Here is a 21,392-nt window from a genome sequence, read left to right on the forward strand (position 1 = left end):
TCCCTGCGTGCAACTGCCTGCCCACGCGGCCGCCGTGCGCTACCACTTGGCCCTACAGCCGCTGCGCCCAGCTGCTTGCTCGTTCCGCTGCCGCATGCAGTCACATGCAGTCGCATGCAGTCGCCTGCCCACTTCACCGTCGTGTGCAGCTCCCTGCCTACATGGCCACCGTGCGCAGCCGTCCAGCCCCCACGGTAGCCTACGCAGCCACCCAACCCTACGATCGCTTGCGCAGCCGCCCATCCCCACGACCGCTTGTGCAGCTGCCCAGTCACGCGACCCCCTATGCAGCCGCCACTCGTCGCCCCTACTCATCCGTCTTGTCGAAGCGCACGTCACCTGCTCCCACCATCGATGCGTTGACAACTTTATGCATCGCGCCATCGCACTACGCTGGTGCTATAGGTCCACTCTTCCCTCTTCGGTGTGCTACATTATGTCCTCAAGTGTTTCTCATGTGTTTTTTCACCGCCGTCGGACTTGGTAGAATTGTTGTGTGTCTTTTCATAATTGACCATTCAATATATTGGATTTGAAGTTTTGTTTTCACTGCGGTGGTTGTAAGACAGTCCTCCCGCCCTCGACCGTGGAAAGGGGCTGCAGCATCAACATTTTCTCCAACTTTAAACATTCAATCATGTTGATTTGTGGTTTGTTTTATCCATACTTGGTTGAGTTTATCCATCCTTATTGGATTTGGAGGTTTGTTTTCACCGTGTCAGTTGTAGTCATCATGCATCTAGCTTAGCAGCCCACGTGTTGGAGACTCAACTTATCAATCAGGTCAAATCAATCTGACGTTAATTAATCTATATGATGAAATATTTAAGACTTTAGGAGAAATAAATGTCATGTCAATAAAAGCATTTCTCATTATTCATTCTTTCCAGGTCTTTTCATTGCATTCACTTACAACAAGAAAGAACCACCAGCGTTCAGTGCATCCCTAACATTTTGGTGCATTCTTCTTCCTTTCCTTGGTCTTTCTTTCTGTCATTAATTTGAAAGGTCAATAAATATTATTGGGCATCTCAAGTTTTTAACTAGACTGATGCATAAGCCTAGAGGGTCACACACAAATGGTCTTTTGGATGTTAGAAGATATACTTAAGTTTTGGGGGGTTTTATAAAAAATACCCACTTAGTATAAATAGGGGAAGGCCATGAACAAAATTCACCCAAGCTAGAATTTTTCAGGGCCTTCTCCTTCTTCTCCCTTCTCCCCATAGCTCCTATCCATTTCTGATGTGATCATGATGATGTAACAACAACAATGGAGGTTGATTAGAGCTTAACAAGGTGGAGGATATTCAATGTGCCAAAGACCACGTGGACACTTCTAGAGGTTGCAAACATGAGCAGCTCCACACGACTCATTTAAGGATTGAAGGGATCACAATGTGATCCATGCACAGGTTCTTCATTTCATGATTTTAGTGATATTGTAACCATTCCGTCATAAGTCTTGTATTACATGGAAGCATCATGCTCTTCCAGATCAAGCCCTATAGAACCCAATAACCCTTTCCATCACAATATCTCCTAGGCAAATGATTTCCATAATCATGTCAAAGCATCCAATAATGTGCATTAACATTTGATAAGACTATCTCTCGTTCACTCGTGGCATTGTACCATTGTTGTCACACAATAAATGAATAGGTTTTGAGACCAAAGGGACAATGCCAAGTTTGGTGATAATTTTATTGACCACACTACTTCCATAGCAACTTCGTCTACTACAATATAGAGAGCTTCTATCATTGACTCATAAGAAGTGCTCTACATGTAAACCTTCCAAGATATCGTGCCTCCATTTAATGTGGACATGAATCCAAATATTAATGTAATATCATGTGGGTCTAACTCTAACCTTGAGTCTATGTAACCCTAAAGCTTCAGCTCCTCTCCTCCATAACTAGATATAAATCCTTGGTTCTTCTCAAGTACTTACAATTGTATTTCACCGCTATCCAATATTCCTCTCCTAGGCCTGCCTCAAATCTACTTGTAAGACTTTGATCAAATGTAAAATCAGGTCTAGTGTATAACATTGCATAATGATGGATCCAATACCTGAGCATACGGGACTTGGTCCATCATTCTTTACTGTAACACTTAGACTCTGACTTCAAGAGTCTAAGGTGACCACTCCTTAGATACATGAACATAATGTCTCATTGGTACAAGGCCTCTCTTGAAGTGCTCCATGCCAAAAAATTTAACAATGCCATAAATGTAAATAGATTGAGATAATTACAACAAAATCCTTGATATTTCTTTATGTATACATATTCCTAATACATTTGATTGTTTGTCCCAAATATTACATACAAAATTTATTGAAAAATCAAAAATTTAGTCATCACAGCATTGCTACATAATGTGTAATCAACAATGTTTTGAATGTCATCTACATATAAAAGCACTCAAGTGATTACACTCCCATTACTCTTATAGACACATCAGATTTGATGGCATCACAAATCTAAGATTCCTAATTATGGAAACTTATTAAAAATGATAAATGGATCTTTGCATCTTACACATTGTTTTTCTGGAAAATCCATGGATTGTTGCATGATATACTCCTCTGTCTCAAGGTTTTGATTACGTGAACTAATCTTTGCATCCATTTTACAGATCACATAGAAATAGTATGCAGGTATGGTGAGAAGGATTCTGATTGACTGAATCATGGAAATTGACAAAAGTGTGTTGTCATGGTCAACTTCTTGCTTTGAAAACATTGTATTTGTCAACAATATGTTGAGCATAGTGACAATGTTTTCTTATTGGACAGGATCCATTGATTTTTATGACTAACTGGACACACCTCTTCTCAGGAGTTTCAACAATCATGGTAGACCCTTCCGGCGGCTGGGCGAACAAGACGAGGCATGAGACTTCTCCAATGGTTCCAAACACTTAGGACAGCACCAGGGAACGTAGAGGAAGACCAAGATCTTCACCAGAATAGAGGAAGATAAGCAGGGACACATACCAAAGCTAGGGGGCAGCGATCGGCTCGCCTACCCCTACTTGCCTAAATCAATGAAGATTCAGTACCTCCCCCTTACTCGAGATGGATGATAACACATATTAGAACATGTTAGATTACACTTGTTCTGATAGAATCACGTATCGAGTTGAATTTCCAAGAGATTTCATAGACCAGCCTCATTGAGCCATTCAATCAAACATGTACCTTGCATTGTGTAATTTCCCAATTTTATATGATTTTCCTTTGATTTTATCTGATAAAAAATATTAAAAATACTTATCAGATATAAGTTGTATTTTACTATTACTCACGTAGGACGACTACGAAGTGATCGACTAGGGAGTGGACGACGAAGGAGTGGACGATTGGGTTGACGGGGCAAACTACGAGTAGAGGGACGACAAGGAATAAAACAGCCACAGAAATCACACGATCAAATTCGGAATTTAAAATCGATGAAAATCTGGTGGTGCAGCTCTGACCCTTATCGATGGGGGGAGTACTGTCTTCCCCCACCGCGACGATGCCTAAGCACCGAAATCAATATCCGAATTAGCGTCGCAAGGATACACTCGAGAAAGAGAGAGAAGAAGTAGAAAATCCCAAACCAAATCTAATTCTGACGGCGGTGGAAAATTCTCGAGAAAATACTGAGTGGGGAACACTTTGACACCAAAGAGTTCAGGCGTACCTCGGCACCGTGGTGCATGAAGAGGATGCGGGAAATTCTGATCGTGACGAGGCTTGGCGAGTCCGAGCGTTGAGAGGCCCACTGGATGACAAGATCTGGACGTTCCGGGCGTTGAACGACACCGGTAGTGAGTAGTTGTCATTGTCGCAGAGTCAAGCGTAGGCGAATACCCGCGCGCGTGAAGCGCGCGTAGGGTGCGCGGAGCGCACGGAGTGCGCAGAGCAGCGCGTGCGGGCGCTGAACGCGCGGAGTGCATGGAGGGCGCACATCGCACCTAGAGCGCGCGTAGCGCGCGCGGCTCGAAGCGTTAGACGGCGTCGACGATGACCGACGTCGGGGCACAAGCACGCGCCTCTGACCGGCAGCATGTGGCACTCTAGGCGGCTGCCTGGGGATGGCCTTGGGCGGCCCTGCGTGGGCGGCCAAGGGCGGCACTGGGGCAGCCCTAGATGGCGGTTCTGGGCGGCCTTGGGCGGCCTTGCGTGGCCAGTCTGAGGCGGCTCTGGACGGCCTTGATGGGCAGTCGTGGGCGGCCTTGGGCGGCCCTGCGTGGGCGGCTTGGGGCGGCCCTGGGCGGGCCTTGATGGACGGCTCTGGCGGCCTTGGGCAGCCCTACGTGGGCGGCCTGCGGCAACCCTGGGCGGGCTTGATGGGCGGCTCTAGGCGGCCTTGGGCAGCCCTGCGTGGGCGGCCTGAGGCAACCCTGGGTGGGTCTTGATGGGCGGCTCTGTGCGCGCGTGGGCAGCCCTGTGTGGGCGGCCTATGGCAACCTAGGGCAGGCCTTGATGGGCAGCTCTGGGCGGCCTTCGGCAGCCTTGCATGGGCGGCCTGAGGCGACCCTGGGCGGACCTTGATGGGCGACCTTGGACATTCTAGGGTAACCCAGGAGGGTGAAGGAGAGAGAGAAAGAGAGAGAGGGAGAGAGAGAAGGAGGGAGGGAGAGAGAGAAGGGACGAAGAGGGTGGAGGAGACGATCGGGTGGATGGTCGGCAAGGACGACGGCGGCGGCGGTGGCGGCGGCGGTGGCGGTGGCACTAGGGTAAGAAGAAGGATAGGGGAGGCTGGGCAGTCCTCCAAGAAGAGTTAAACAAAAACTCGATTCTTGAATTATGACTGCCTAAATGTTTCTTGAAAACAATGGGCTATATATAGGCCTTGGTGGAAAGAGAAAATGACGAGAAATTGAAGATGAGAAATTAAAGACGTGCTTTATGTCACGTCAAAGGGCAGTTGTGGATCTGCCTCTGGCGTCGTGTCATGACGCGCGTAGGGACGTGCGCGGGTGGAGACGTGCTTGTCGACGGTTGTGGCGTGTTGACTTTGGTGTTGACTTCGGTTGACCGTGGCGGGTTGACTCCGGTTGACTGTGTCGTTGGGTCCATAGCAGGCGTGTTGACTCCGGTTGACCGTGGCGACGCGTTCGACGGTGATGTGTTGGCGTCCTCGCCATCAATTACCAACCTCTTATTCATAAAAAATAACATAATTACTTCTCAAGCCCTCCTATTAGTGCCTTCTATATTCTCTTATTCTCTTTCTCTTGACCCAGATTCTTAAACTCTTCTAAAATTAAATAAAAAATGTGTTATGATTTATTCATACCATTGGTGGTGGGCTCTACCAATGGGCCTAGGTGGCTACTTGTGGGCTCGCTTGTCGGATCCTTGGGCTCTATGTTAGGTTCTATCAACAGGTGCCTAAGCAATGGCACTTGCCAGCTATGGGTAGGCTTTAGTGCTCTTGTACTCGCTCGCCTATGGGTGGCTTGAGTGCTTCCACCGTTGCCGCACCCATAAAACACATCTTCATTTTCTATATTTTTATTTACTTTAAGCCCTGTAATAAAATAATAAACTAAGGAGAATTATTGAATCCATTTATATTATCATGTTAAAAGTTTATTTGCATAAAAATGATTAGGCTTGTAAAACATGTAAATAAAATGAGTAGTCTTAACATGAAAATAAAATGAGTAGTCCTCCTGAAGGTTCACCTGATAGTGTAAGAATGATTAGCAGCTCAATAGTAGTGTTCTTGTGTCCATATCCACATTTTTTACTCTTCAACATGATTGCTAAAGTAGCTATTATGAAGCAATGGATCATGATAGAATCATCATTCCACTTCTAGTACTCTAAAATATACCATTTGGTGGTATTTTCTTGCATAGTAAGGCCAATACTCCCTAGGACATAGGAAATATGACTAGTACATTTTCACTCATTGAAGAACTTTGTTATTGCTAAAAATGATCATTCTGTTGAACCCTCAAATGCATGGAAATGATAAACCAAAATTATATTATTGAGAGTAAAAATCTCAATAACTATAGTACAGTAACTAAACCAAAATCTCAGTAAGTATACTACAGCTTGGAGTCTTGTCCAGCAACCTTAATATATTTTTTAGTGTCTCATGGGACCTGCAAGTTATTACAATATACTATACAACAGTAATTGAACGAAAATCTCTGATTATTATACTACAGTAACTATGCCGAAATCTCAGTAACCATACAACAGCTTGGAGTCTTCTCCAGAAACCATAATGTATTGTAGAGCGTCTCATGGGACCTGCAAGATATTACAATATGTGATCATAGTTCAGTCTGCCATGTTCCTACGACCAAAATTTTGCTCCACCAACAATTGCTTTGCTTTGTACTTTTGTTACTTAATGGGGTTAGATTTACATGTAGCCTTAGAGTTTGCTCCACCAAACTACACGGCTCTCCTTCCCAGCCTCACGTCATACTCTAGTGCTTAGTTCTCCTCATGAATAAGTGGGCCTGGGGTCTATTTCACCAATCCAACTTACATGAATTCTGATCCTGAGATTATAATAAAGTAGGACTGCACGTGAGTTTGTAGCCTTTGTTCTACAATTCAAAGTTCAACTGAGATGTTTTGTTATGGTCTCTACTTTTAGGTTATCTTACAGATATGATTGATGGGTATCATGTGGCAATGAATATAATCACACTTCCATGTCATTATAAGTTCTTTGAAATAAATATTGAGATCATTTCAGCTACATCTTCCTAATATTTTTGCTACATTTCTTCCTTTCACATTCATGTCAATAATCTTCACTCTTTCTGCAGTTCTGATCTGTTTTGGGTTCCGTCATCTACTTCTCAAGATAGACTATATTTATTAATATGTACATATTCTTCTAACCTCCATCTTCTTGATGGAAATATATGTGGCCGGCAAGCCAATCACACATTCCGCATCTCGTTCCATATTCATTAATAAAACATATTCATTATAGTGCACGTGTGATGCTCATATTGAAGTCTATGAATACATGATCGGACTTAGTGAATTATGATGAGATCGTAATACGAAGATCACAAGTCTTTAAGCATGTGTTCTAAACATTCCTATTCAAAGGATACTCGAGAAGGACATCAAAGTATTCGAATAGAATAGCACTATCTAGCCTCACTCATATGATGAGTATGGTCGGTCCCGTAGCCATTAGTGTGGCGACACTAAGGATAGATAGTGGGTGCTCTTTAGTGGAAGGAGTTCACTGAATTGATTCGTACGAATCCCTGAATGGTATTATACCAAACTGTCAATCAGGTTGATTCACGTCACGGTTGTGTAAGTGGTCCTTAGACCTGAGACACCAAAGACGTCTTGTGGACGGACGGTTGTACTTTGGCTATGGCCAACGAGTCTCTAATCATGGGATTCTAAACGGTATTAGTTCGGGTGCATCAGGAAGTACACAAAGGCGATTGAGTGGTCAAGATGGGATCGTCCACCCTCGGTATAAGAGGTGACAGCTTAAGGAAGATGATGCAACGAAGTCCTTGGCCAAGGCAGTAAAATATCATAGAAGAGTTCTCCGATGATTTCCGAATGCATCAATACTGACTCAGATGATCGATTAGGGTTTGACAGTTGACCATACCCTAAGTCATCCAAGGAGCGTCAAGTGGATGAGGGATTATACATACACGGTAACTGATGATGAACAGGTTCCATAAGTTAGTCGATACACACTCCTTTGTATCTTCTAGTACATGAGGTGTAGCTTGGCACCCCACGTGTCGGAGTCTCAACCTATCGATTGGGTTAAATCGATCCGACGTTAATTAATCTATATGATGATATAGTTAATTAATTTGGATGTCCAATAAATGTTATTGGGCCGCTGGAGTGGTTAACTAGACTGATACATGGGCCTAGAGGGTCACACGCAAATGGTCTATTGGACGTTGGAAGATATACTTAAGTTTTGGGGGTTTTTATGAAAAATACCCACTTAGTATAAATAGGGGAAGGCCCTGAACGAAATTCACCCAGGCCAGAATTGTTCAGGGGCCTTTCCCCTTCTTCTCCACTCTCCCCACACCCCCTCTCCATCCTTGATGTGATCAGGACGACGTAACGACGCCGACGGAGAAAGAATGGGGCTCGTCAACGAGAAGGAGGAGATCCGACGTGCCGAGGACCGCATGGATACGTCTAGAGGCTGCACACTTGAGCAGCTCGACTCGTCTCGCTCCTTGATCGAAGAAATCACGAATGAGATTCGTGCAAGGTACGCCATTTCAATGTTTTTGTGGATGCCGTTCGACTCGCAAAAAGACTTCTGCTGCGCATCGTTTTAGATTTATTCATCCAAGTCAAGGCCCCTAGAACCCAACACTTCTTTCCTTAAATTCCCTTGCTTTCCAGCCCTCCATCTCTCTCCATTCCACCTAAAATTATCCATGCTCAAATCTATCTTTGCCAAGATACTTGTATCACCTTTGAACTTAGGTAAAAATTTAATCATGCATCATCAAAGTATTTGACCTAAAATGAAATGATTGGACATCTATTACTATTTTGGATTGCTTTCACTAACTCCATTTGGTACTTTAGATGCCAAATGTTTGATATCTGAAATTATCTCAAGTTTTAATGATGTTAAGGACTTGGGCGGTAATGAAGGAGAAATCTCAAGTGGATTTCTAGTGAAGCATTTCTAGGAGCAGTGTGACTGCTGCTAGGAGCTGTGAGTATGCCATTGGGTGACAATTGAAGAATGCCGCAGAGCTATGCACACATGCTACCAAATGATCCATGACCAGCTGGCCTAGAAGGATGATGGACCTGAATTTCTAGGCTGGGCTTGGAAAATGTGGAAAATCTCTTCAGGACTTATCCAGGCCTTTCATATCTGATCAAGAACATTATCAAGGGGACAAAAACCACATCTGATTTTTTCACCTGCAAAATGTGAAAGTAAATTACGTGAGCTGTTGATGGGCTATATAAAGAATGAATGGACTCCAAGACTGAAAAGCAGTTGGAGCATTGATCCAAGGGGGTTTCATGATAATGTAAGGGAGAGAAACCAGTGTTTGAGCTGAAATTTCACTAGAAGACCCAATATTTAAAAGTACCTCATTTATCTCTCCCCATATTTGGAACTTATGGCGGGAGTTGGTGGCCACATGAAAGATGCTATAGATAGGCGAACAACTTAATGTCAAGCATTCAAACTCCTAAAACACTATGCAGGATCTTGTGGAGACTTTTTTAATCATAACATATTCAATTTATGATGAAACATTTAAAAATTTTTATCTTAATCCAATGCATTTTCTCTTGGTAATCTTATCTAAATCTCACTTAAATATTTTTTCTTCTATCATGAATATATTGATCTTTAGAGAACACTATGTTCTTACTGATTTTGCTTGGAATTTTGGTAACAAGCATTTGAGGAAAATTTATAGAGTAAAAAATAAACTCATAATTTAGTCTAATAAATGAAATAAGGTTTTTCACCTCAGCAACTTGGTGTGCTAATCCAGGCTAACCACTATTGGGGTGGGTTCCAAAGTGTCAATTAAATTATTTTTCATTACTCTATATGGAGTTAGATGTGCTAGAAAGGAGAGAAACTCTCCTGAACCATTTTACCCTCATGGGCTTTATCAGGGAATCACATTGTGTGTGTCTTTCTTTTGGACATTTTCATATTCATGTTGAGGTATGCATTACTAGTCGTTAATTGTGATGTTCCAATGATGCAAAGGTCTCCTGGTTTCCCTTTATGTTTGGTTGTGGTGTTACACTTGCCTACATTCACTTAATATTTCTTATGCCTGCCTATAATCATGACAATATTGTATGTATAAAAGCACCTGCTTATGGGCTATATCCAACGATTGATACATGTTTCAAACATATGTTGTATGTTAATATATTTTAGGTCTAGAACAATGTCATTAAATTGTGTAAACATGAAAGAACCCATTAAATCATATGATATAATGAATACTAGACTTAATACACATCACAATTAGGTATAAGTTACATGATGATAGTGCATGAACTCGTGTATTATCATCATGTATATGTGCCACATGCATGCACCCACATTGCCACTGTCTATGTATGAGTTTATGGTCGGGATTGTTAAAACCCCGCCCCGAACTCATACAAGGAGACATATCTCTCTCTATATTTGGATAGATAGATAGATATATAGATAGATAGATAGATAGACAGAGAGACATAGATCGAGAGGCAGAGACAGAGACAGAGAGAGAGCAATAAAGAGAGACAGAGAGAGAGACATAGTGAGAGATAGAGAGAGAGGTAGAGAGAGAGACATAAAGAGAGAGAGAGACATAGAGATAGACATAGAGAGAGAGGTAGAGAGAGAGACATAAAGAGAGAGAGACATAGAGAGAGACATAGAGAGAGAGGTAGAGAGAGAGAGACATAGAGAGAGATAGAGAGAGAGATAGAGAGAGACATAGAGAGAGAGACAGGAGAGATAGAGAGAGAGATAGACACAGATAGACAGAGAGAGATTGAGAGAGACATAGAGAGAGATAGAGAGAGACATAGAGAGAGAGACAGGAGAGATAGAGAGAGAGAGATAGACAGAGATAGACAGAGAGAGATAGAGAGAGACATAGAGAGAGAGACATAGAGAGAGACATGAGAGATTGAGAGAGACATATAGAGAGAGACATAGAGAGAGTAGGGAATAGGGATTCAGACAGATTGTTCGAATGTTTGACCGGATCGGGCATTCGAACGAACGAATCCAAACACCGATCTGTCCACTTCATATCCGATCCGAATACGATCTCTGCATCTGTTCGGATCGAATTGTTCGAACAAGATAGCAGTTCGGATCGGATGTTCGAATAAGATCCGATTCGAACACGTTGTTCGAATCGGATCGAATCGAATGTTCAAATCCGGCGGCACTAGCGGCCGCTAGCGGCGACCAATGGCCGGCCAGCGCCAACCAACGACCGCTCAGCGGCCGCCAGCAGCCAGCGGCCAATGCAGGTCAGCGGCGCCCAACAGCCGATCAGCGGCAGCCAACGCATGCCAGCGGCCACCAGCCACCAGCGCCGCCCAACGGCTGGCAGCTTCGGAGAGCTGCCACTAGTGCCGGCCAGCGCCTGCCCAGCTCCGGCCAACGGACGCCAGCGCCGGGCAGCGGCCAACGGCCGCAGCACAGGCCAGTGGACGCCCAACACAGGCTAGTGGTCGCTAGCTCTGGCCAGCGGCCGCCAGCGCCGCTCAGCGCCGCCCAACGCCGCCGAGTGGCCCCTAGCCCCGGCCAGTAGACGCCAGCGACCGCCAGCGGAGGCTAGCGGATGCCAACAGCTGCCAGCCACCGCCGGAGAGAGTTGGTGGCGATCGCTGGCACCGCTGGCCATTTGTTCGAAATTGTTCGAACTTGTTCGAACAAGTCGAACAAATGGCAATCGAACACCAACGAACCAAATTGTTCGTTTGAAACTTTCGATCAAACACGAACAAAGGGTCTGTTCGATCAAAAGATTCTTACAGATTATTCGAATCGGCATTTGTTCGTTCGAATCTGTTGATCAAGTTTCGAACGATCCGATCCGATCCTCGATGCCTAAGAGAGAGAGACAAAGAGAGAGACAGAGAGAGAGACAAAGAGAGAGACAGAGAGAGAGACATAGAGAGAGAGACATAGAGAGAGAGACAGAGAGAGAGAGACAGAAGAAGAGAGACATAGAGAGAGAGACAGGGAGAGAGACATAGAGCGAGAGACAGAGAGAGAGACATAGAGAGAGAGACACAGAGAGAGACATAGAGAGAGAACAGAGAGAGAGAGACAGAGAGAGACAGAGAGAGAGAGAGAGAGAGAGAGAGAGAGAGAGAGAGAGAGAGAGAGAGAGAGAGAGAGAGAGAGAGAGAGAGAGAGAGAGAGAGAGAGAGAGAGAGAGAGAGAGAGAGAGAGAGAGAGAGAGAGAGAGAGAGAGAGAGAGAGAGAGAGAGAGAGAGAGAGAGAGACAGAGAGAGAGAGACATAGAGAGAGACATAGAGAGAGAGAGATAGACATAGAGAGAGATAGAAATAGAGAGAGATATAGACATAGAGAGAGACAGAGAGATAGAGAGAAAGAGAGACAAGGAGAGACAGAGAGCGAGACAGAGAGACGCAGAGAGATAGATAGAGAGAGAGAGGAGAGACATAGAACGAGATAGAGATAGAGAGATAGAGAGAGAGAGAGACAAGGAGAGGCATAGAGCAAGACAGAGAAACAGAGAGATAGAGAGAGAGAGAGATAGAGAGAGAGAGACAGAGAGAGAGAGAAAGACAGAGAGACAAAGAGAGAGAGACCGAGAGTCAGAGAGAGAGAGAGAGTAGGCTTCGGGGATTCGGACAGATCGTTCGAATGTTCGATCAGATCGGGCATTCGAATGATCGAATCCGAACACCAATCTGCCCCGTTCAAATCCGATCCGAACCCGATCTAAGCATATGTTCGGATTGGATTGTTCGAACAAGGTGGCTGTTCGGATCGAATGTTCGAATAAGATCTGATTCGAACACGTTGTTCGAATCGAATCGAATTGAATGTTTGAATCTGGCGGCGCCAGCGGCGCCCAGTGCAGGCCAGCGGCCGCCCAGCACCAGCCATCGACCATCCAGCGGCCACCAGCGCCGGCAAGCGGCCGCCAGCACCTGCCAGCGGTCGCCAGCGCCGGCCAGCAGCCGCCTACGCCGGCTAGCAGCCGCCAACGGTCGCCAGCGACTGCCATCGGTGCCAGCGGCTGCCAGAGAGAGTCGCTGGCGGTCACTGGCCATTTGTTCGAAATTGTTCGAACAAGGTCGAACAAATGGCAATCAAACATGAACGAACTAAATTGTTCGTTCGAAACTTTCGATCGAACACAAACAAAGGGTCTATTCGATCGAAAGATTCGAAAAAATCTTTCGAATCGGCTTTTGTTCGTTCGAATCTGTTGATCAAGATTCGAACGATCCGATCCGATCCCCGATGCCTAAGAGAGAGTAAGGGAAGAAGGCGTATTCATAACCAGCCATTCAATAACTGGTTCCCTTGATGGTCAACATAAGCATAAACATGGACTCTCCTATATTTACTTTGACATTTAGTAGTCAACCTGACCAGAGCAGAGAAGACAGGACTGTACCCGGAGCAAACTCTAAGCAAGTTGATAGCAGGCCTGGCCAGGTCAAACTCGAAGTGGGCCAAATATCAAGCCCGCCCAATAAACATTGGGCTGGCTATCCGGCCCATTACGTCCACCTCTCTCAATCTATATTTGTTCGTAGGATATTTCAACCTTCCCGCTCTTCACAACCCGGCTTGTTCGCCTCTCCGGAGTTTGCCGGCGCTGTCCTTGTGCTGCCAGATTCTTCGCCATTATACGAACAGATCAAGGTCTGATCACGGTACCTGTGATTTAAATCTGCTGGATTGCACGGTTTTTGTGAGGGCTTGTTTCGTTGATTCTTCTCTCACTATCTGTTATTTGTAAATTTGAAAGGTATCGTTGTTCGAAGTAATTTCGTTGTCCCTGATCGTGTTGCCTCATAGACAAAGAATAGTAACGAAAGCCTCCCAGCCTTGTCTTATCACGGGTTCAGCTTTTTAGTTTTATCATTCTCAGTTAGTTGTTTGTGTGGATGATCCTAGGCTTTCATATTTGTGATTCAATGGTTGTTTACTTTTTAATTCGTAAATACACATTTTTCTCGTTGGTGGATGGCGTTTGAATCCTTGTTTTCCAAAGATGAACACTGTCGAATATCAAATTCGTAATATTCTTCTTCGTATTCAAATCCAAAGGAAGAACAGTCATTGAACTTCTTCTTCTAAAGCGTCTCTCTGCTTTTCCTGTACAAGGTCAGTTACGATACGCATTAACCCTTGCCTAATTCTCCACTTTCTTTGGACCAAATAAGGCGAAATCTTAAATAGATGGGGGCCAAAATCCTGTACAGAAAGGAACCCAATGCTTTGCCGCATTCAAGAACATATAAAAATGTGCTTAGTGCTGAATGAAATTATTATCTATATACAGAAGGTTTCAGAGCATGGGCTCTGATTGAATTTGAAATTATTGTCACTTTGGATTGAAATTAGTCAGAAAGAGGGTGACAGTCTTTAGCAGATTTTTTTTAGAATTTGGGCGACGGATGATCATAATCACTGAAACTTATCTATTTCTTGGGCGGTAATCGATGAACTATTGTGTGATAAATTAGATTTTCTCTGTCGTTTTCCGATGTATTGAAAAATCTACTCAACTACCAAATACACTGAGAGTTGCGTCATCTATTATAACAATTGTTGTTCTTAATGGTTTTGGGCAGTTCGGAAAACTCATTTTCTGACTAAAGTCATCTGCAACAATAACTTCCATGATTAGTTTTTCTTGTTGGGTTTGGATGGATTGGAAAACTCCTATTCTGATAACTTCTGATATGCTCGTTTGTGGTATTTTTTTATTGAAGTGTCTGTCCTGGCTGGGATACTAATTGATAGCTGTTCATGTGGTGCCTTTGGAAGTATATCTTGAAGGTCACCCTTAATTTGGGAGCCTCCCTTGGCCACTTCCTATGAAACAAATTCACATTGAATAATGACAATATTTCCTTTCCATTTTTTAAATTCTTGACCGAGGCATTTGAAGTGTCTTTTTCCAATCAAAAGTTCTTGCTTTTTTCTTTTACTGTGAGGCATTTTTTGCGTGATGTTTCTTGTCATTATACAAGTATGGCGGCTGTACCTTTTTTTGAAGAATAAAATGATGGTTATACCCAAGAGGTTTCTCGCTCTGTATCAGAACATGAAATACATTTTATGATTCTTTTATCTCGACACTTTGCTTGTTCTTTTGGTGTAATTTTAAACGTAGTTTTAAATATGCCTCCATGATCTTTCAGGTTGGAAAAGTTGTCGTTCCTTCTAATTCTTCAACATTTTAACGCGTGTGCAGGGTAATAGATGGGGAGAGGTCAGAAGCGGGGGAGAACACAGAGAAAGCACTTCAAGGAGAACAGGGAAAATGTTTGGAAGTACAACAATGATGATGATAAGAGAGCTGGGGGTGCTGACTCTGAAAACAAGAAGCAACATTCACCATGGGAGCCCTTCAACACCGAGAATTCAGCATTTGATGAGTACTATAAAGTAACCATCTTAGTTGTCTTTACGTATAACTCGCTCTTAACCGATGGTTGAATATTAACATTTTTGCGGAGATTTCTTTCAAAAAAATGTTTCTATGAAGATACTTATCTTTTTTACTCCATCTTCTCGTTAACCAATCTTTCCTGTGGAATTACAGAACTTGATTTCATCTTTGTTTGTTTGCATGATTTTTTTCTAAAAATGTAACAGTTCAGCCATGTTCTATTTTTTTACTCATATATTCTTATTATTTGTTCTTCTTCATCTTTCTTTTCTTTTCATATTATTGGGTCAACCCATTAGCCCAGTAACTGTCCCAATAAATCATGAGTTACACTTCCAGCTGTGGGTACCCTAAATGGATGAACTATAGGGAATATTTTTCTCCTTTTAGTTTTCAGTCTTCTTGGTGGAGCAGCCAGTCGGGCATTGCTATGCCTAATGGTAAATGGTATAAAAACCACTATTTGCGTCTGAATTCAGTCGGCAGTGCAACCATGTGTTGGAGGTACGTCCTTGCCTTGCAGAAATGATATTTCTGACCATAAATTGCCAGGCCTTCTGGCTGTATTCTAGCATTAGGGCTTGAATGCTGTTGGTGCCGGTGAATGCTATTTTAGGCAAACTTTCTGGTTGACTAGTCTCCTATTATTGCCCACATTATCTTGCCTCAAAATCATGGAGGCCAAAAAGGTTGTGACAAAGTTTGAGAAGACACTGAGGCCATCTGTCCCTGCCATGCCTGATACAGTGCCTCACTTGTTGCAATAGCATCACATGATTCTGGATAAGTTTTGATTCAACGTGTCTAACCAGCTTCAATGGTGGTTATTATGAGATGATCCTTATGGGTTGACAAAATTTTGTGCATATTCTATTTGGGGAGAAAAAGATGCACTCATCAAGGTATAATTGTGGGAGCCTATGGACCCTGATATGATCTCAGTAGATCATATCGTCTTCTTCTATGTAATTCCACAATAACGAGTAATGAAGTGCTTCAATTTGGTTCCATTCCATGTTCAGCAATCGAGAAGCTGAGTGGGATGCGAGATTGAGAGGTTCCATGGGTTGGGGTTGAGAGTTGAACGGGAATGGTTGGAGGAGAAGTTGAATGGCCGAGGAAGGGATTGACCAGGGATGAACCACCTGAAGGTACGGTGAAAAGGAAACGTTTATGAGGGCAAGGATCGTGGAGGGAGAGAGATTGGAGTGAGATGTTGAGGGGAGAAGAGATGAGGAGCTTTAACTTCATACTTCTTCTTGGATGTCCTCCTAAAGAAAGGGATGCACTATTAAAGGAAACATGAGTAGGGAAACACCGTGAATGCCTCTAGTGGCCGAAAGACAGGACTGACCCAAAGAGTGCTGAGATCATATAAGACCCTTAGATTTTTTTTATAAAGATTCAGACCCATTAATCAGTGGTCTATTTTTTGCATATTATTTTTGTTGTAGAGATACAGGATAAAGCCCATGAGCTGCTTAAAAAAAACATTATGTGATCCAGATATGTAATATATTGGCAAAGTAACAGACTTAAGTGCAAATTACTGAATTTACTTTTGAATATTCTTTTGAATTGGAAGATCTGTGGTGATAAATTTAGCATTAAGATCTTTTTTATCAAATAGCATATGAAGATCTTATATAATGATACAACCCCGACGTATCTAGGCTTTTCATCATTTAGCCCAGTAGGGGCATTTAGGTCATTTGGACCTCTTTGTAATTCCTTTAAATAGAACAGCCCTCCCTTGAGGAGAGGCAGCCAGCCAAGAAGTACGCTAGAAATGTGTTTGGCTCACGTAGGCGATGTCCACTCCGCCGGACCCCTCACGTAGGCGACGTCCACTCCGCCGGACCCCTCACGTAGGCGACGTCCACTCCGCCTGCCCCCACCTGCCATTGTCTATCCCGGCACGCCGTAGTCCATCCCGGCGCCCTCTCTCTACCTTCTCGTCTTCTCCCGATACGAACCAACCAGGTTCGTATCAGATAAAGATCTAATTTCTTGCATTATGTTTTCTGGTAGGATTTAATTCCAAGTTTGGACATTGATTATCCAATTGATTAATCATGAATTTGTCTGGATTTGAAAGGAGTTGGTATTTGAAAACTTGATGAAAGTCACTTATTAGCATTAGCTAAAGTCAAGAGTAATTGAAAATGATACAGTCTATTCAAGATGTTACCAAAGAAAGGATAAAGGGACGAATTGTCGATTGCAGTCACGTGCTTTCCAAGACGCATTGTGAACAACCTCTAAATAGACAGAGAAAGAGGGGGGACTCATTTGTTATCTTACCTCGAAGACTTTCAAGGATGGGTGGTTGCATGGCAGCTGAGGGCTAGGGCAGCAGGGACGAGTCAGCTGAGCCGGTGGAGGGGAAAATCCAACTGGATTCTTCTGATCTTGTTTGGATTCCTCTTCTAAAACTATTTTGATTAAAGTCGTATATTTCTGCGAGTATGCATTCTTGAAAAAGTTTGACAAATGATAGAGTCAGGCGGAGAAGTCGGAGATTTAATCAAAATGGTTGAGTGGTTAAGCAGCTATATGATCCGTATGATCCTAGATAGCCACCACTTTCCTCGTTTAATTTTTCCTTTTTTACTTTCTTTTATTAAACCCTATAGTTCTGGTTATTGTATAAATGCCTTATGATGGCGGATCCATCGTATTGGGTCTGCGAGACCCAATAACTGTAAACCCAGTTTAAATACTGGGATATCTTTTTGAATCGTTAAGGGTTTTTTGGATGTTTGAGTTGAATCTGTCTCTCCCTCTCTCTCTCTCTCTGTCGGCTAGGGTTTGAACGGGTGGAGAAGCTCCACGACTGCAAGATCAGCTGGAAGCTGACATGGTATCAGAGCCTCGCAAGGATCTACATTCTACAGGCGAGACCCTACATTGACTGCCAAACTATTCTTCCACCCTGTCCGAAACGTGACAGAGTAGGATTCATCTGCAAGGAAGGAGAAGGATCAACCTATGGCTGACTTGGAAGATCGAGCTAGCTCCCGGACAACACAAGGCATCAGAAGAATGCCAGAGTTGTTCCAAGAATATGATCGGTCAACTCAAATCATTTTTCCTGGAGTCCCATAACAGCTGTGATATGATGGACTCAACACATTACATTGGGGCCAATACATTGAGCTCAATTTAGAAGGTATGGATCTCTCAGATCATTTTTTTGTTTCCAGGAATCCTACAGATCCGGGATACAAAGTCTGGAAACAGGAGGATGCATTGATTCGTGCATGGCTCCTACGAAGTATGGCTGGAGAAGAGTACAAAAATTTTCTGCTCCTCAAGACAGCAAAAGACATTTTGGATCATGCACAGACAGGAAGCTCCAAAGGTAGAGACTGGAGGATTTATCGCTTGGTGACCAAGGCAGCCAATCTGACTCAGGGCGAGAGAAATGTAACGTCCTATGTTAATGGGCTGCAATCTATATGGAGAGAAATCAACCACTATCGTCCTATGAGGAATCCAAATTCTGAGGGGTGGGCTTATGTATTGAAGGACAGATTATATAAATTCCTTATGGGTTTGATAGTGAATATGAAGCTGTGAGTAGCCAAATTCTAAACCGAGAAAAAGTGCCGGACCTCGAAGAAGCTATTCGACTTATTCGGGAAGAAGAAGAGAGATTCGGTGTGGCTTCAGAACTGCTGGCGGGAGATAGCGGCACAAGTCTTATGTCCGAGACGGTGCTACAAAAGACTCAACCGACCCAGAACAGTCAGAAGAATAAAAAATTCCAACCAAAGGATGGATTATTCTGCAAGCACTGCAAGAGACGGAATCACAACATTGACCAATGCTGGAAGCTACATGGAAGACCAGCACGCACAGGTCAAGCAAACAATGCTACCTCCCAGAAAGAAACCAAGGACGATTTTGAAGAAACAAGCTCAGAAGATCGAAAAATCTCTCAAGCTACCCCAGGAAGCGAACAAAGCATCCTAAAAGGAGAAGTTGAAAGGCTGAAGAGTATGCTCGGGTCTACGTCTATGGCGAGATCAGGTGATCATCTAATTTCAACAGTATTTTACACTTATCCTCTCCATCTAGACTGGATAGTCGATTCAGGGGCAACATATCACATGACCCCAAGCTGGCATATTTTCACCACATACTCCTTGTGTTGTACTCCAAGGAAGGTTATCACTGCCGGTGGAGAGGTACTTCCTGTAACCGGAATTGGAACAGTCCACATCAATCACCTGGGGCTTCTTAGAGAAGTATTGCATGTGCCAGAACTGCGAGCTCAACTCATCTCTCCTCAGCGGCTAGTGAAAGATATTAAATGTGCTATGATCTTAAATTCTAATGAGTGTTTCTTATTTGACAAGGTACTCAACCGAAGGATTGGATCTGTTAAGATGAAGAATGGGCTTATTCAAGTGGAAGATAATCCTGGAGATGCGCTGATGGTGGGCAGCTCCAAGTCTACACCAAAAGGGAGCATAGTCGCAGAACCTGAGAAGCATAAAGAAGTCGAACTTTTGCATTCTAGTACTGGACATTCGTCTTTTGATATTTTGGAAAAGATGTTTCCTAGTTGTGTAAAAACCAGTGGTTTATCAAACTTATTTTCTGATGCATGTCAATTTGGAAAACATAAGCAAGCCTCTTTTTCTGGCAGTAACGAAAGGAGGCATCGTCCGTTTGATATGATTCATAGTGATATTTGGGGACCGTGCAGAAATCCATCTATTACCGGGAAGAGCTGGTTTCTTATTCTCATTGATGATTGTACCAGTCTGACAGGGGCACACTTATTTAAATACAAGTTTGAAGTATCCAAGATTATTCAAGATTTCTGGTCATTGATAAAGAATCAGTATTCTATCACTATTAAGAAATTTCGATCTGACAATGCCAAAGATTATTTTAACAGTTCATTGACCACCTATTTTAGCGATCAAGGTATAATTCATGAGTCTTCTTGTCTAAATTCTCCCCAGCAGAATGGGATTGCAGATCGGAAAATTGGGCATGTGATTCCAACTACCAGGACATTACTCTTCCAAGGCCATGTTCCACGTCAATTCTGGGGAAATGCCATCCTTACAGCTGTATATTTGATTAACCGGATTCTGTCCAGAAAACTAGAATATAAAAGTCCCCCTGAATTGATGTCAAAGTATTCCAGAGGTCAAGATAAGTTCATCCATTCCACTAAGAGTCTTTGGATGTACAGCTTTTGTTCATGTTCATAGCCCTGGTAGCAAGCTCACTCCAAGATCAATTAAGTGTGTATTTTTGCTATCCTCACCTACCCAGAAAGGTTACAAATGCAACAGCCCAACCTTGAGGAAGTTCTTCATCTCTGCAGATGTGACCTCCAATGAAGATAATATATACTACAGTCCATTAAGCAACAACAATGAAGTGAAGTTGGGGCATATTCCAGATTCTCTTACAACAAAAGGGTCATGAAAAAGAAGATGACTACAACATGGGATCTACATCAGGTCAGGAGAGCCAATGGCAGAATAAAACTCAAGCATCAGGACAAGGATCTTGTCCAATTATTTCTGAAGACGATAATGTAGAGAGTTCTCCTACACATATTTCGCTGCCTGGAGGAGGAGCAGAAAGTCCCAGCGTTGATGAGGAGATATCGGTCGAAGAAGAGTTACAGGATGAAGATCTGGGCTGGCCAGTTGCCCTTAGAAAAGGGAAGCGAACATTCACTCAGCATGGCAGGTATCCCCTATCATATGCTGTTAGCTATGAAAGAGTCACTCTAAGCAATTGTCCTTTCCTTACCAATGTTGACAAAGAAGATACACCAATTAATGTTGAAGAGGCAATGAAGATGCCAAGATGGAGAGAAGCAATGGAAGTAGAAATGGAAGCATTACGAAAGAATGACACATGGGAGGTAGTGCCTGTGCCAAACAACCAGAAGATAGTAGGCTGTAGATGGGTATATATGATCAAATATAATTCAGATGGCTCAATTGAACGCTATAAGGCTAGACTGGTCGCCAAAGGCTATACTCAATCCTATGGAATTGACTACAAAGAGACATTTGCTCCTGTGGCGAAGTTAAACACTGTGAGAATTCTCATAGCAGCAGCTGCGAAGTTGGGATGGCAGATGTACCAAATACTCACTTTAAATACAAGAAGCCGAGTAGGTGAAGTGGAGAGAAAAAAGTATTGAACTCCTCTTTCTGGGGATATCCATTTTCCTGGAGAGACAGATAAGATAT

General features: G+C 43.3%; 1 protein-coding gene across 3 annotated transcripts in view; it reads left to right on the top strand.

Annotated features, from left to right (window-relative positions):
* The first annotated feature begins 13,270 nt into the window (after positions 1-13,270).
* The window catches only part of LOC144713481 (uncharacterized), a 31,060-nt gene continuing 22,938 nt past the window's right edge, over positions 13,271-21,392 (top strand). The window contains exons 1-3 of one of the 3 annotated variants that reach the window (XM_078588073.1): positions 13,342-13,397; positions 13,504-13,563; positions 14,959-15,152. In XM_078588073.1, the coding sequence (XP_078444199.1) occupies positions 14,967-15,152 (186 nt within the window). In that variant the 5' untranslated portion in view covers positions 13,342-13,397; positions 13,504-13,563; positions 14,959-14,966. Of the gene's footprint in view, positions 13,398-13,503; positions 13,598-14,958; positions 15,153-21,392 lie in introns of those variants that run through there. The other 2 variants (XM_078588071.1, XM_078588072.1) reach the window with 2 other exon arrangements.

This window comes from Wolffia australiana, chromosome 16, assembly GCF_029677425.1.
Source record: "Wolffia australiana isolate 7733 chromosome 16, ASM2967742v1".
NCBI classification, from domain to species: Eukaryota; Viridiplantae; Streptophyta; class Magnoliopsida; order Alismatales; family Araceae; genus Wolffia; species Wolffia australiana.